Raw genomic sequence first — 15,441 nt, 5'->3', positions numbered from 1 at the left:
CCCGCCACCCATGAGGGAACAACCCTCCCACCCCATCCGGGCTGCGTGGGCGTTTTCTGCGATGGCACAGATAACGCCTGCCCGCAGGTCCCAGGAGGCAGTGCCGAGGGGGGGACAGGGCAGGGTCAATACGCAGGACCCCAAGGCGCCAGCAGGAGCCTGCTCCTTCCTTCTTCCTCCTTGGTGACAAGCCAACCCCTGCCAGGGGTTATCGACCATGCAGCTGAGCGTGGAGGGACCCGGCAGCAAACAGAAGGGTGGATGGGGGTACAGACCCCAGGACTGACCCACCCCACAGAGGTGTTGGGGACCCCTGTCCCCACTTGCCATGCCAGGGCCTTTGGGCCAAGTGACTTTGAAACCCACCAGCTGTTCCCCAGGAATTGGGGACCCCAACCTTAGGCTGTCATCAATGGGGTCAGCCTGGGAAGGGCCTTACAACCTCCCATGGCAAAAAGGGTGTCCAGCAGCATCAGTGGGCCCCCAGAACTGGGACGCTGCCACCTCATCGCAGGCTGCGAGGACACACAGACGTCAGTGCCCCAGGCAGGGCACGTGGTGTCCCTGTCCCCCCCACCCGGGGGAGTGCTCACCGGTCGAGTCACCCGTTGCGTCCCTCCCTTGAGACAGAGCGAGCTGCAGCCCTGTCCCTGACGCTGAGGAAGCACCATGGGGTCCCGTGGTCCATGGCTGCTCTGGAGCTGGGTGCTGTGGGGGCTCTGGGTGCTGCCAGGTGAGTGCCAGGGTCGCTTGCATTGCCACCGAGCGGAACGGGTGGCTGATAGCATCTGGGTGATGGGCTGCGAACAACCCTCTGGCTTGTTCCCAGTGCCCCAGGTTTGAGCCCGAGTGGCTGGCTGGGCTTTGCTCCGTTTCTGTCTGCGGGTGCCACAGCCTCGGCAGGGTCCCCAGCTGCAGCAGGGGAAGGTGCGGGGGGGGAAATTGTGGATAAAAGGGGGACTCTCGCCCTTGGGTAAGGAGTCTGCCCGCTGTTGGTGTTGGTTGAGCTGTGGATGCTCCCGCCGCGGCAGGGAGGATTGAAGGAGGTGATGGGAATCCCTGGTTGATTTTTTCCTCCTCCTACTCTCACCCACCTTTGCACAAGCCGGGGAGATGAAGGAGCAGCCCCTTGTCCCCACGCTGGTCCCAGCAGAGTCGAGCAGCATTTCCCATGCAGCCGACAGTACCAGCGCCGAGCTGCCTTCAGACCTGGGCATGTGCCAGGCGTTCCCCACTGCCGCGGCCCCACGGCCAGAGCACCCCTCTCCTGCCGGCCAGATCATCACCTCTGCGGGCAGTCAGGGCTCAGGTAAGGCTGGCAGGCAGCTGGCCGCCGGCAGGTTCCTGCCTGCTGGGGCCACAGTGGGGTTGATCCAGCTGGGGCTGCCTTGTCTCGCTCCACAGGCATCCTGGTGCCACAGGCGACAACAAGAGGGCTGGTCCCTGCTGGGAGCAGTGGTGAGCAGGAGGGGCTGCCCAGCCCAGCAGCTCTCCTCGGGGGTCCAGCAATGCGAGACAGCCTCCAGGCAGGGTCAGGGGCTGAGGTCTCCTCTCCAGGTGCTGCCAGCCACCCAAGCAGCTCCCCTCCAGCTCCCACCACCACTTGGCACAAGCAGCTTCTGTCCTTCACGCCAACGGGGCATGCGGTGGGTCTTGCCATGGGTGCTGTCCCTGCAGAGGGGATGCCAGGGACAGCACGGACTACAGTGCTGTTGCTCCCCCAGGACGAGCACAGCACAGGGACATCACACCCCAGCATCAGCAAGAGCTCTGCTGAGCCACACGGACCTGCCTCGCTCCTGTCCCAGGAGGCCACGCTGGATGAGGCCGCCTCACCTTCAGACCCAGGAGCCAGCATCTCTCAGGACAGGGGCAGCCCCATGAAGACATCAGCAGCCTCAGCCAACTCTGCCGCTGGCCTCCCCAGGTCCCCCCCCGACAAAGTCACAGAAGGAGCCAGGATGGCATCCCCACCATCTGCAGACTCCTCAAGTGCATCCTTAGCAAAGGTCACCTTTTCTTCTGCCGCCACTGGCACTGGCGAGGCTGCAGAGCCAGCGACACGTTCCTTGTCTGACACTCTCCACAGTGCCTCCCAGGACCCCCCTGTGCCTCCTACTCAGCTGCCTCCAGCCCTTTTGCCCCAAATCCCTGGTGATGCTGTGCCAGACACAGGAGAGATGCTTCCCGCCAGCCACAGCGCCACTCCTGAAACTGCTGGAGATGGGCTGCCTGGAGTCAGTGCTGTCACTCACCTCCAGAGCACCACACTAGCTCCAGGCACGCTGGCTGTGGTAGTGGATGTCATAGCTGAAGAGCATATCCCCACTGTATCATTCCCAGCTCTGGGAAGCACCAATGCTGAGCTGGTGTCCATGAGGAATGAGGACAGCACCAAAGCTACAGTGGGCACTGCTTTCTCGGAGACCAAGGCCACCCCAGGGGAGCTCAGCATGAGCCTATCCCCACATTCAGCTCTTGATGACCCTGGTGATCCTTCTCTAAGGTCCTTTCTGCACTCCACAGGCTCTCTGTTCCCCCAGACCCCCTCATCAGGTGGAACCCATCCAACAAGACCCAGTATGGCTGTGCCCTTGTCCCTCATGGGTGCCGGTGAAGAAAAACCAGAGAGGGCCCCTCGAGCTGTTGCTGCTGCACCAACACCTTCCATTGCTGTGTATGGCACTGGGACACTGCCAACTGCACATCCATCCTCCCTTGTTAGCAACACTCCAATTCATGAAGCAGGGATGGGAAAAGCATCACTGGCCAGTGGCACTGCCATCACTAAGCTAGGGGACACCGGAGCCACCCTGCCTGTACCTGATGCATCCCCCAGCCACAGCCAGCCTGGTCCCACGGCAGGCTCAAGAACCTCAGGAACTGCTGTCACACCTGTACCCGGACCAGGTGCGCCACTCTGGGCTGGGACACAACATGGGGAACCTCTAGGGACAGAGGCGTGGTCACCAAGCACTGCACCTGGCACCGGCACAGCTGTACCAGCTACCCCAGGGATGTTCAAAGCAGTCACTGTCCCCATGGCACCCCAAGCAGATGTCCCCCGCCTAATGGAAGGCAGTGCCAATGTAGGAATGGCTCTGGGGGTGCCCCCATCTGGCATCCCACAAGAGATGGCAGCAGTCACATCCCCATTGTCCCTGGATACCACACCACCAGCAATAGGAGCTTCAGGTGACCCCCAGCTCGACGGCAGCATCACAGGGCAAGCAACGGGGATGGGGTTCCTGGAGGTGGGCACGGAGGAGAACCCAGATGCCAGTGCAGCAGGGCCAACTTCCAGACATGCGACCATCACTGCCAGGCCATCACCAGAGCCACCTGCCCAACAGAATGATGCTTCTGAAACAAGGCCCCCAGTGAATCTGACTCTTCCAGCTCCCAAGGGCAGTCCCTCAGCCCCACTGGCTGTGACTAACCCCAGCCCAGCACTGACCAAGGCCAGACTCCTCACCAGCACAGCCACTATCAAGACATCCCAGCCCATGGTACCACCAAGCCCCAAAAACGCAGCTGCAGAGGGAGGCCAGGGCACGTCCCAGTTGGCAGGAGATGACAGCACCGTGCAGGCAACTCTGGGCTCAACCCTGGTTGAGAACACAAGGGTGGGTGCCACAACAGGTACCCATCGCAGCGGTGACATCTCTTTGGGGATAGGCCCACAGGTGTCACCCCATGACACAGCCAGCATCGATACCCATCCAAGTGCTGCATCTTTCCACAGCTACCGCACTGCTGAGCCCACCTCAGACATGGGCATGAACTTGGACACGGACACAGTTTCTCCCATGATGAGGAACGAGGCTGCGAGGCTGTCCCTGGGGTTGCCCACTCCTATGACTGGGGTGACTGAGCCAGCAGCCAGCGATGCCACCCTGTCAGCACACTCTGTCCTGGGCAGCAAAAGTCCTACAGCAGTGGCCGTCATGGGCTCAGTGTCACCCACAGCTACAGAGCTGATTGTAGCACCTTCCCCTGGCCTTGCTCACAGCACTGCTGAGACAGATGTCAGTGTGTCCTCTACTGTCCCTGTGAGCACCCATCTGGAGATGGTGGCACCCTCTGACACCCCCAGCATCACTGTCACTGGTCCAGCAGTGAAAGCAGGTGATGTCAGTATGGACAGGGTCACAACACCTGCCTCTGCTGTTCCCAGCAGTGCCTCTGCTCCCCACAGCCCCCATGTCACCTCGAGGACATCTCCTGAGGCCACTGATAGCATCCACAACCCAAACCCGAGAACTCTCAATGCAGTCACTGAGGACGAGCCCATAGCTGGGGTCACCACACTGGCTGTTGGCCACACACACCTGTGGGAGACTACAATTGCATCCTGGTCAGGTGCTGAAGGTATCACTGCCCGTGCAGACACCACCCCAACTGAGAGCCTCAATGAGGATGTAGCACCCTCAGCCAGCACCAGCAGCACCCACGTCCCTGATTCCAACTCCACTGGGACAAACCTGGCCACCACACCAGCCACCAGCATGTTCCCCAGCAACACCACCCCGCCAGCCACCTCAGTGGGCTGGGACACCTCTGTGGTGACCAGGGCCACCACAGCCACGCCATTTGCCGCAGCAAGGAACATCACCACGAGTAGTGCCCTGTCCCTCACTGTAACACACAGTGAGACAAGCAGAGGTGGGCAATCTGTCCTGTCCCCACCAAGTAACTCCTCACTGGAAACAACTGCTGTGTCCCAGGGTGCTCTTAGTCCCAGCCCTGCTGTTGCAGTGCCCAGTTCACCCCTCCCCAGCCTGAACAGCCCAGCAGAGGAGGCAACAACAACCCCTTCATCCCTGCTTGGTGTTGGTGCAACCAGGGAGGTGGCAGCTGGACAGACCCCCACTGAGTCAACAACAGGCACCACTTCTACATCTGCCAGCAACCACAACACGGGACAAGCAGTGAGCACATCCCCTCCTGCCTTCCAGACATCTCCAGGGGCACCTCCATGGGGGGACCAAACAGCCATCACTGCAGGCAAGACCACAGCCATTGCTGCAGAGAATACCACAGCCATCACTGCAAGGAACACTTCAGCCATCACTGCAGAGAGCACTACAGCCATCCCTGCAGGGAGTACCGTGGCCATCCCTGAGGGCAGCACCACAGCCATCAGCACCACATCCATCACTGCAGGCAGCACCACGGCCATTGCATCCACAGCTCCAGTGAGCCCAGCCAAGGAGCTGGGAGGTCTCCCAGCTCCAGGCACCACAGCATTGCTGAGACCACCAGCCACCACCAGCCCTGCCACCTCCCCATCTTCTGCCTTTGGGACACAGAGAGGACCAGCACTGAGCACATCTGCCCACACCACTGCTGGCCACAGAAATCCTGCCCCTGAGCCCCAACCCACCCATGAGCTTATCAGTAAGTAGATTTTCTTTTCCCAAAGCCAAGAGCAGGAAGGGTTTGTCAGCCAATCAAGCATCATGATGAATGAGGGTACAGCCTGGTCCAGGGTGTCTCATCTGCATTGCATGTTGAGGTACCAGATTCATAGGGAGAGGCAAAATAGGAAAACTGAGAGCATTCCAAGAGTGGGTTAAAAACTGGGTTACAATTCTTCAGAGAACAGGCACAGTATCCTGACAGCAAGTAGGTGAGTTTGTCCAGGCTGCAGGATGGATAAAGTAGACATTAATGGTTTAAAACCTTTTCCATTAATCTCCTGCCCACGTCAGTGCCAGCAGCCTCCCTCTACCCTTTTGGCATCGAAGGAGGGGACCAAGTGTACGTCCAGAGGATGGTGGATTTTAACTCCCCGCTGTTCAAGCCAGAGATTGGATTTCCCTTTGGGAAGTCGCTGCGAGATGCTCTCTATGTGAGTTCCCCCCTCACTGAGCACATAAGGGATGTGCTGCCATTTTGGTAAAAAAAAAAGCAAACAACACAGAAATGGAGCAGAAACCAAACTTTGTCCCATCATCTCTTTTATAAAATTTAAATTGGCTGGTTTCTGCTCACTCGTGGAGGCTAAAAGCCATCCCAGGAGCTGCCTGGGTTGTAGGCAAATAACAAATTATTTTGGTTAGTTTACAGATAATGGACAGATCATTTTCCCACCCACGGACAACTATTTCCCGTCCAACCCCAACCCACCTCCCCGGGGCTTCAGCGGCCGGGAGAGTTTCCCAATGGTGGCTGCCTTTTGGGATGATGCAGATTTCTCCCAGGGCATTGGCACCACCTGGTACCAGGTAAGGATCACTAAAGATGTTCTCCTGGGAGAACCCAGCTCCCAGCTCTCTCATTTAACCCTCTCTCTTGCCAACTGGCAGGAGTACTCCACCCTCAGCTCTACCCGAGACCCCCTTGTCCAGGATGTGGAAGCAAAGATTGAGAAATACCTGAAAATCCCCTACGTAGCAAAATGGACCTTGAAGGTGACATGGGAGAAGGCTCCAGCATATCCATCCCAGAGGGATGACACGCAGGTGAGCAGTGGGGGACCCAGGTGACAGAGGGGACTGTTGGCAGCTGTTTCAGATCTCACCACCTCGGTCTGCACTGTGGGGAGAGCAGGGGAGGCTTTGGGGATGTTAAGGGTTTCTTAACACCCTTGGGTTTCTCCAGACAAGCACATACCAGGCAGTCCTCACTACCGATGGGAACTATTCCTTCGCCCTGCTGCTCTACCAGGACGGCGGGATGAGGTGGGACTACACCAAGCTGGCTGCAGGCAACGTGCTGATCGGCTTCTCCAGGTGCTGTGCACGCCTGACTGGGTTTTCAGACGGCAGAAACTTCTCCCAGCACTGTGTTGGGACCATTGGAGATGTTATCCCCAGGAGAGCCCAACTCTCACTCCTGGAACAACCTTGTCACATTTAAACCCTCTCTCCTGCAAACCACAACAGTTGCCACCCCAACTGCTCTGTGGGTAGCAGAGGAGGTTTATGTTGGAAAGGTGACCCCAAACCCTCTCTCTCCACACAGCGGCAATGGTTATGCCCAAAACAGCGAGCTGACTCAAAAGCCACGAGCTGTCAAGTACAGACCAGACCAGCACAGCAGCATCGGCTTCGGTACGGCACAGGGGAGTCCTCGGGGCAGGTGGGGATGGATGGAGGGAGCTGTGTGCTCTGTGCCAGGAGCATGTCCCCAGCACATATCCCTGTGAGGCAATGGGCCAGTGAAGCCACTGGGCAAGGGCTGGCCACCAAGAGCAGAGCATGGGTGTTCCGTGTCCTGCTGTGCCTTGCATGGGTGTCCCATGTCCTGCTGTGGCTTGCCACAGCCACACCGGCTCTAGAGGGAGCCTGGAGACCTCATGTGAGGTCAGTGGCCAGGGACTGCTGTCCCACGGGATCACTCAGCACAAGGTGAGACCTAGGCTGAGCAGTGCTGTTCTCCGGCTGCTTCCCCAGATGTGCGTGGACTGTGGATATATAGGCTGGACAGTCGCCCCCGGGTGAACTACAGGCTGTGGTGCCTGGCATGGTTGGATGCAGAGCCAGCACCGGCCACCTGGAACAGCCAGCTGCCACCATGCCCCTGCTCCCGGCCCCAGGCAGAGCTGGACCCCCGCTACCGCTGGAGCAGAGGTACCAATGTAGCCCCCTGCGGCCATCCATGGCGGGGGGAGGATGGCAGGGGCTCCCCTCCTGCTCTGGGGATGGCCGTGATCCTCCCACACCATTTCAGGCCTGGCAGATGCCTCCACGAAGATGCTGCGCACTGCATCCCCCAGCCCCACCGGAGCTGGGGTGCGATGTCTGTACCAAGATGGGAGCTTCCTCGAAGGCTGGCAGGAGAGAGCATGGAGCCTCCCCATCCACCCCACCTCTGGTAAGTGGGCACTGTCATTCCTTCACCCTAAAACACCCCAAGCACCGAGCAGAGGTGCAGCAAGGGCCCCAACAGCCCCCAGCCCCCAGCCACCTTCCTCCACAGACAGGGAGCTGGAGGCGTTCAACTGGTGCTGCCGGCGTGTGGGGAAGCCCCTGTTCTGCTCCAGGTTTGCTGAGAAGAGGCCGAGGGTTGGCTGTGAGGGATATGTGCCCCCCACCCCCGGTGAGTCCCCAGGCTCTGCCTCCTCTGTGCCAGGAGTGGGTGTCACAGCCATGCACGGACCTCATGCATTAACCACACTTCGTGGCTAATCATCCCAGTGAGGGCTGCTGAACCAGCACATCCCTGGGGGTGCTCTCCTCCCTGAAATGATACCAACATTTGCTCTTCTTCCTTTCCCCCAAAATGATTCCATCTCCTTTGGACCCCAGCTGGCGCCTTTGGGGACCCCCACATCACCACCCTGGATGGACTCACCTACACCTTCAATGGGCTCGGGGACTTTGTCCTGCTGCTGACTGGCGATGCCCACACCAGCTTCGTGCTGCAGGGGCGCACGGCACAGACCGGCACGGCCCAGGCCACCAACTTCGTGGCATTTGCTGCCCAGTACATCTCCACAACCACCACAACAGTGAGTAGGAGTGACCTGGGTATGGGTCAGAGCTTCTAATGGGAGAAATGCCTCTGGCAGGCTGGGCATCACTTCTACATCACCTACAGAGTGATGCGGGTGGGACCCTCTCCTTTTCCAGTCACCTCCCACCACTTCAACAAAGTGCTAATAGTGGTGGGATGGGCTAAGACTCACCAGACACAGGTCTAACACCTCTTGCAAAAAGGTCAGAAAGGACTGGGAACTCTGCAGGAGCATGGTCTGCTCCACCTTCGTCATTGCACACTCCTTGTGTGCATTAGCACAAGTGAATGCTCTTCCTTGCTTGGCAGAATTGCTCCCCACACCTGTTCCATTAAGCAGAATGTCCTGGTGTCACCAGAAACAGCCACTGAGCAGTTTAAGAAGGGGGCTCAGAGCCAGCAGCCCACTGGTGCAGCTCTCCACATCGTCATGGTCAGACAAGCTGGAGTAGTGGCCTCGGTGTGCCCCGTGCCAGTGGTGGCAAGGGGCAGCTGGTGTCCTCTTCTGTGCAATCGTCAAAGCTGCTTTATCACGTGTCTCCTGGAGTAAAGAACATGCCAACATGGGCCCTGGGGCTGAGCCTTTCTGCCAGGGCTGGAGGAGGACAGGGTTTAAGTGTCCCCAGCATGGGGGGATGGCAGGAAGGGAGGAGCAGAGGGGCTGACTGGGACATCTGCTGTGATTTGCAGGTTGAATGGACCTTGGGAAGCCAGGGTGACATCCAAGTACTCCTGAACAATGAAACCATCCAGTTTTCCTATTCCCAAGGTGAGCAGGATGTGCTGTTAAATGTTTAATGTATTTGCAGGAGACAAGGAATATCCCTAGCCACTGGCACCAGCCCTGCCCAGCATAAGGGCAACCATCCTGAGCTCCATCAAACATCTCCCACCTGCACCTCTCTCTGGTTTGGGCAGGGTGGATGGGGAGCACTCCCCTCCACAAGTTCATGGTCCTCATTTCAGACCCCAACCTTGAGCAGACTCTTCCTCTGTGCTCTACTTCTCTTGCAGACATGGGTGACGAGGTGTACTACAGCCCTGGAGTTCTGCTGATCAATGCCTCCTCTGTCACGGCCGTCTTTGATGGGACCATCGCCATCTCCATCTCGGCCACCTCCGGGATCCTCAGCGTGGTCTGCAGCCTGCCCGACTGGTACCGCAACAGCACCAAGGGCCTCCTGGGTGAGGACTTCTGGCACTGTTGCAGAGCTGGGGTGCAAGTTCCCTTCCCAACTTAAAGCAGGCTGGAAAACTGGGGGAATGTGCTTGTGAGGGTGGGAACCCCTGGGTCTAAACTAAACTCTGGCCAGCACTGGAGAGGATGTCAAACTTGTCGAGGGAGACTCCATCCCTCTGGTAATGCTCCACCAGGTGTGTGGGACCATGACCCCGCAGATGATTTCCAGATGCCAAATGGTACCAGCATCCCTGTGAACAGCAGCGAGGAGGAAATCTATAACTATGGGATGACCTGTAAGTCCATGCTTAGGATCCACCTTGATGATCCCCTCCTTCCTGCACCTTTTGGGCATGCTTTAGCTGTAAACATTTAAACACTTGCCTGAAAAACAGTGACGCCTGAAAAACCCTTTGGTCTCCTCACTGCTCCGTGGAAATGAACCCTAAAACATAAGGAACCTTAAAAACTCAAGACTGTCTCCATGGTTGCTCTCTTGCAGGGGCTGTTGGTGAGAACAGCCTGTTTGCTCAGCCTTTGGACTCACTGGCACTGAACTTCACACCCATCTTCTTGTCTCGGCTGCGGCAGGAGAATGAAAACCAGTACCAGCTGGCAGCCTCACAGTGTCATGGCAGCAAGGAGTGTATCTACGATTCACTGAGCACAGGGAACTTGGCCCTGGGCCTGGCCACCCAGAGCCTTGCAGCTGACTTCCAGCAGAGGAAGACAGTACTCAGTAAGTGAAGCAGATCCTCACCTCCATGGCTGGGGTAACTGCACAATGCCCTGCTCCCTCCCTGGGCTCTTTTGTTCCACATGAGACAGGAGAGAAATCACCAAGGTCTTGGAGTTGCACTGCCCAGCTGGTTCACCTCCAAGCCTGGGAGATGCCACCACGCTGTGCAACACAAGGGCCTTGTTAGTGGGTGGTCACAGCAGCACCTGCCTGGGGTCCCGTCCTCAGGAGGGACTCAGAGCCAAGGGGTGACAAGGCCACAATTGCAAACCACCAGTGTGCTGCACTGCTCTTTCCTCAGACTCCTTCCCTCCGGTCATCACCGGTGACGCTTCGGTCACGGCATTCAGGGCAGAGAAGGTCAGAAGGCAGTACCACGCCCTGGGGGTGGGTGCGCGCTTTGTGCCTCACCTCTCACCAGAACTCAACATATCAGGTACAGAAGGAGAGATGGGGAAGATGGGATAGGATGGAATGGGGGCATACCCTTTCCTCTGCCACCTCCTCTGACTCCCACCTCTACTCCCCGCAGAGAATGGCACCCTGACGTGGGAACCCCGTGGGATAGTCCCATTCACCATTAACCTGGAGGCTGTCGGGTCCAACAACCTCTCTGCGCTCCTCCAGCTCCGCTTCACCCTTTGCAGATGCAGCAGGAGCCAGGAGTGTGACTACAGCAACACTGTCACCCTCAGGGAGTCTTCCCTGCAGGTAGTGTGCCAGAGAGCTCCTCTGGTGTCACACCGTGCCTGTCCTCATGTCAGCTGTGCTGGCTGTCTTCTCTGTCCACCCATCCTCCTAAGCCAGTCTCACTGTCCCCTTCCCAGCTGGCAGCCTGCAGGTGCGAAAGTGGCTACTCAGGTCCCTTGTGCCAGGACCCTCCGGACCCCTGCTCCCAGGGATGCTTCCCTGGTGTGGGCTGTGACCCGTACACTGGCTGTGGCCCCTGCCCAGCTGGCCTGACTGGTGATGGACAGCACTGCTCAGGTGACAAGGGCTCGCTTTGGCTGCTGGGAACCTGGAGAGCCTGCAGGACCAGAGCCAAGGTGGCACCCCTGGTGCCACGGTGCATTGCCTCGGCAGATATCGACGAGTGCGCGCAGGGGACGGAGTGCCTGGGGAACGCCACCTGCACCAACACGGTGGGCAGCTACGTCTGCTCCTGCCCAGCCGGTGAGGAGAGTGAGTACACACTCCCTGGCAGGAACGGTCCTCAGCCCCATCACCCCTGGGTATTCTGGAAGAGAGTTCCTACGGGACCCAGGCTGGCCAGAGAGTAGAGAAGGGGGAGCTGGCTGAGCTCTGAGCCCAAGCCTTGCTGTCCTTAACAGAAGAGACTGGAGAGAGGTTTGGGGCTGAAATCAAGCCCTGTTTTCAGATGGCTGTGGTAGGGTTGAGGTAATGGCTTTTGCTCTCATTCTACTGCAGCAGGTTGGGATTTCACAAGGGCAAATGGCTGCAGCTGAGAGAGGGGGATGCAGGGCTGTTGCTTGAGGATCTAACTTTACACTACAAGTCCTAACATATAAAAGAAAAACAAAACAAATCTTGGAAGAAAGACCTTACAGAGTGGCTGCAGATGGCCCAGTGCCCTGGGGCCAGGTTGATGCCTCTAGCTGATCTGGGCTCCCTGTTCTGCAGGTGAGAGGCCAGGCTGTGGCTCAGCCTGTGGATCCCGCTCCTGCCCCGAGGGCTACTGCAGCAACGGGGGACGCTGCCACCTGCACCCCATCACCTGCACCCCCACCTGTGCCTGCCCCTCCGCTTTCACCGACCAGCGCTGCCTGGTGGCGGGGGGGGATTTTCGGCCACTGCCTAGTGCAGGTGGGTGCCTGTACCCGGTGAGGGGTGAACCCCAATCCCACTCACCCCTGTCCTGGGATTCCAGAGCCACCACTGTGTCTTTCCCCCAGCAGATCTGCCCCGGCGAAGCATCCAGCTGCGGGTCAGGACACTGCTAAACACCACTGCTGAGGAAGTCAACAGCACTGTATGTCACTGGAGGGGAAGGGCTGAGGGAGGGGGGGACACCAGCACACTGGGCAGCATGGCAGCTTGGGATGCCCATGCCTCCCTATGCCTCCCTCCTATGGGATCTCTGGGGATCCAGCAGATCCACAAGCCCACAGGGAGGAAATACCATCTGTGTGATGCCAGCTGTGACTGTAGCCATGTGCCAGGTTCCCAGCACATGAACCAAGGGCCAGGACAACCCTTGGGGCTCAGCCAATGTGCCTGCATCACCCTTCAGCCTCTCCCCATGCTGGTGCCATTCTGCCCTCCCCTAATGCCTTCCCACTCCCCTTGCTGCAGGTGTCAGCCATCCTGGGCTCCCTGGAGGTAAAGACTTTCCAGAGCAACACCAACGTCACCCAGACGTGAGTCAGCAGTGAAGCAGACCCATGCCCACCCCAGTGATCTGTCAGGGCAGGGCTGGGCATGGGGCCACAGGGTTTGATGTACAAAGGGCGTTTTCCCCCACCCCAGAGTCTGTTTTTCCAGCTTTGATGCTGGTAAACCCCTAGAGACACAAGCCATTTGGCATCCTCTGCCTCCTGCCTCATCCCTTCTTTACACCACCCAAATGGGAATACTGAGGCACAGTGAGGCTCAGTCACTCTATGATGCAGCAGTGGCTCTGTCAGCAGCCCCATCTTTTCCTGCAGGACAGACAGTGATGGCTTCACCTTCGTGGTGGTGTCTGAGTTTGCCTATGACAGCCACAGCACCGTCATCCGATTCCTGAACGAGGAGCTGCCTGTGGCCATCACCAGAGCCTTCAATGGGTGGCAGGGGCGACGGGAGGCAGGCACAGGGCTCCTCTTCCAGCGCCTGCACCAGGACAACATCACTGACCTGGTGAAGCGTGAGTTGCTCCCAGCGCTGAGCTATGGAGCGTGGGAGGAGCACCCCGCTGTTCCCATTGCCCTCTCTGTGCCCCAGCATTCAGTTAATGCCTGAGGGGTAGGAGGATGGGCAGCCTCCCCCACCCCAGGCACAGGTCCAGCTCGGGGAGATCTGAAGTAGCATCAAGGGGTGATGCTGTGTGGCCTAACCCGTGTGCCCTCTCTCCCCAGTGACAGTGGCTGAGCTGAGGGACTATTTCCCTTGTGCTCTGTATGGCTACAAGGGCTACCGCCTCCACTACGTGGGGACCATCGGCTTTGTCTGCGTCTCCCCTTGCAAGATGGGCTACTGCCAGCACGGCAGCCGGTGCCAGCACCTGCCCGAGGGGCCCACGTGCAGGTAGCAGTACCACTGGGGTGGACAAGGCCACCCAGCACAGCCACATCTCCCCACGGCATCACTGCTCCTCTTTCCCCATCCACAGCTGCCTGCCTTTCTCCATCTTCTCCCCGGCCGGCACCCGCTGCGAGTGGCTGGCCATCAGCCTCGCCGCCTTCCTTGGAATCTTGCTGGGAGCCCTGGCTCTGCTCTGCCTCCTGTTTGCCATCGCCTGCCTGACCCTGCACCTCTGCCGCCGGTACCACCGCCAGCACCAGGGGTGAGCCATGGACTGGACCCACACTGGGGTGGGTGCTGGGGGTACAGCAGGGGAGCAGGTTGGGTGTCAGAAAGAAAATCTGATGGAAAATTCACCTTTGGAAGATCCACAGGTGGTGGGACTTATCTGGTCTGGGGAAGGGACTGGGTGACCTTTTAGCATTTTTCAGCTCATTTCCCAGTCATCTGCTGCTCAGAGGTGCGATAGCATCGGTGGGTTGAACATTAACTTCCCTTTCTCACTGTGTCAGGGAAAGTTTGCATTTCTTCCTCATCCCACCCATTGCTTGGTTACAGATAGGCTTTTTATTTAACTCTAATTTGAATACCACCCAAATGATTTCTACTGCAATTCACATTCACATGTCTGGAAAGAGATGGCCTGGAGTAAGGAAAAAGTGGTTTCAGGATCGGACCTTCCTCTCCAGCAGAGCAGGGAGTTAACAGAAGAATGGCAAAGTGCAAGGCTAGGTGCAAGCACTATCATCTCCTTCCTTTCCCCCCAGCCCTTGGTCCTGGGGTGGCAACCTCAACCAAGGGAAGCTTAGAGCCCCAGGCCACCTGCTCTGGTTGGAGGTGTGTCTTGCCCATGTTCCCAGCTCCCTGCTGGCCCTGGAGCCGGGGATCTCCAGGAAGCAACTTTGTTAGTTTGCACTCGTGGCAAAGCAAGAAATTGTGTGCACAGCAACTGGGGCTTTTCCTCTTCTCACAGCCTCATCTCACCCCCACAGTCAGTCACTGGTCCCTTCACCATCTGATTCAGACTCCAGGAGCAGGCAGGGGCTCTCCCAGCATCCCCACACATGTTGTCCCCTTTCTGTTCCCCCCTCTCAGGGCCAAGGAGACCTTCTGGAGGACACGGCCCTTCTCCTGTAAGTACATCCCTGCAAACTGCCTCCACCAAGGCTCTGCTTCACCCCAGTCTTCAAGCTCTGCTCATCTTCCCTGCTCCAGCTTTGACAATGGCAGAAGAGCAAGCAGAGCCCATCCACTCCCACTCCCTGGAAAGGCCCTGGAAACCGCAGCTCCAGGCTATTGACCCCTCAGTCCAGGTCTGCCCAGGGGTTGTTGTCCCTGTGGGGCATTGGGGTGGGGAGCTTTGGGCTGGGAACTGAATCCTGGCCCCCTGCCTTGAAGATGCTTGAGAGTTGTGCCTTGTCCTGGAGCATCGTGGATGCTTTGGCTGGCATTGGGATGCACACCACTGTCTGAGCTCTTTGTTGAGAGCAGAGCCCGTGCAATACTGACAACATCATGAGGCCTGTCCTTATTTACAGATAAAGATCCAGAGACCCCACATCAGGCCCCCAAACCAGCCCCTGCAACAGCCCTAGCCTGCCACTGGTCCTGCTCCGACTCCTCCAGGCTCACCAAGGAATCAGATGCTGCCTCCCGCTCTGCTCTTGCTCTCAGGGTCTCCAGCAACACCAACACATGGAAGCAGAGGACAGGCTTTTGGATTCTGCGGGAGGATCCGCTCTGGAGGAGGAGCTTTTTTGAATGAAAAATGTGGGGTTTATGTTGGGTGACCAAAGCAAGAAGATTGCACCTTCCC

At 58.2% G+C, this 15,441-nt stretch overlaps 1 protein-coding gene across 2 annotated transcripts; it reads left to right on the top strand.

Annotated features, from left to right (window-relative positions):
- The first annotated feature begins 1,834 nt into the window (after positions 1-1,834).
- MUC4 (mucin 4, cell surface associated) lies at positions 1,835-15,345 on the top strand. Of its 2 annotated transcripts, none has more exons than XM_027883994.1 (27): positions 1,835-5,400; positions 5,715-5,854; positions 6,066-6,230; positions 6,312-6,467; positions 6,607-6,737; positions 6,970-7,058; positions 7,401-7,577; positions 7,678-7,821; positions 7,927-8,046; positions 8,256-8,458; positions 9,154-9,232; positions 9,478-9,648; positions 9,838-9,939; positions 10,146-10,382; positions 10,684-10,818; positions 10,915-11,093; positions 11,210-11,369; positions 11,466-11,564; positions 12,024-12,206; positions 12,299-12,372; positions 12,696-12,760; positions 13,049-13,248; positions 13,460-13,628; positions 13,714-13,866; positions 14,721-14,758; positions 14,841-14,938; positions 15,164-15,345. In XM_027883994.1, exons 1-27 carry the CDS (start codon positions 1,881-1,883, stop codon positions 15,218-15,220), a joined length of 7,044 nt encoding a protein of 2,347 aa, XP_027739795.1. In that variant the 5' UTR covers positions 1,835-1,880; the 3' UTR covers positions 15,221-15,345. The 2 variants fall into 2 exon arrangements, with proteins under 2 accessions (XP_027739795.1, XP_027739794.1); XM_027883993.1 differs by having other exon boundaries at positions 13,714-13,887.
- The last annotated feature ends 96 nt before the right edge of the window (positions 15,346-15,441 follow it).

The sequence above is a fragment of the Empidonax traillii genome, unplaced genomic scaffold (genome assembly GCF_003031625.1).
Source record: "Empidonax traillii isolate 1590-97213 ecotype Southwest subspecies unplaced genomic scaffold, ASM303162v1 scaffold138:size3245559, whole genome shotgun sequence".
Classification (NCBI taxonomy): domain Eukaryota; kingdom Metazoa; phylum Chordata; class Aves; order Passeriformes; family Tyrannidae; genus Empidonax; species Empidonax traillii.
The sequence above is the reverse complement of the archived record's forward strand: the minus strand, read 5'-3'. Positions and strand labels throughout refer to the sequence as shown.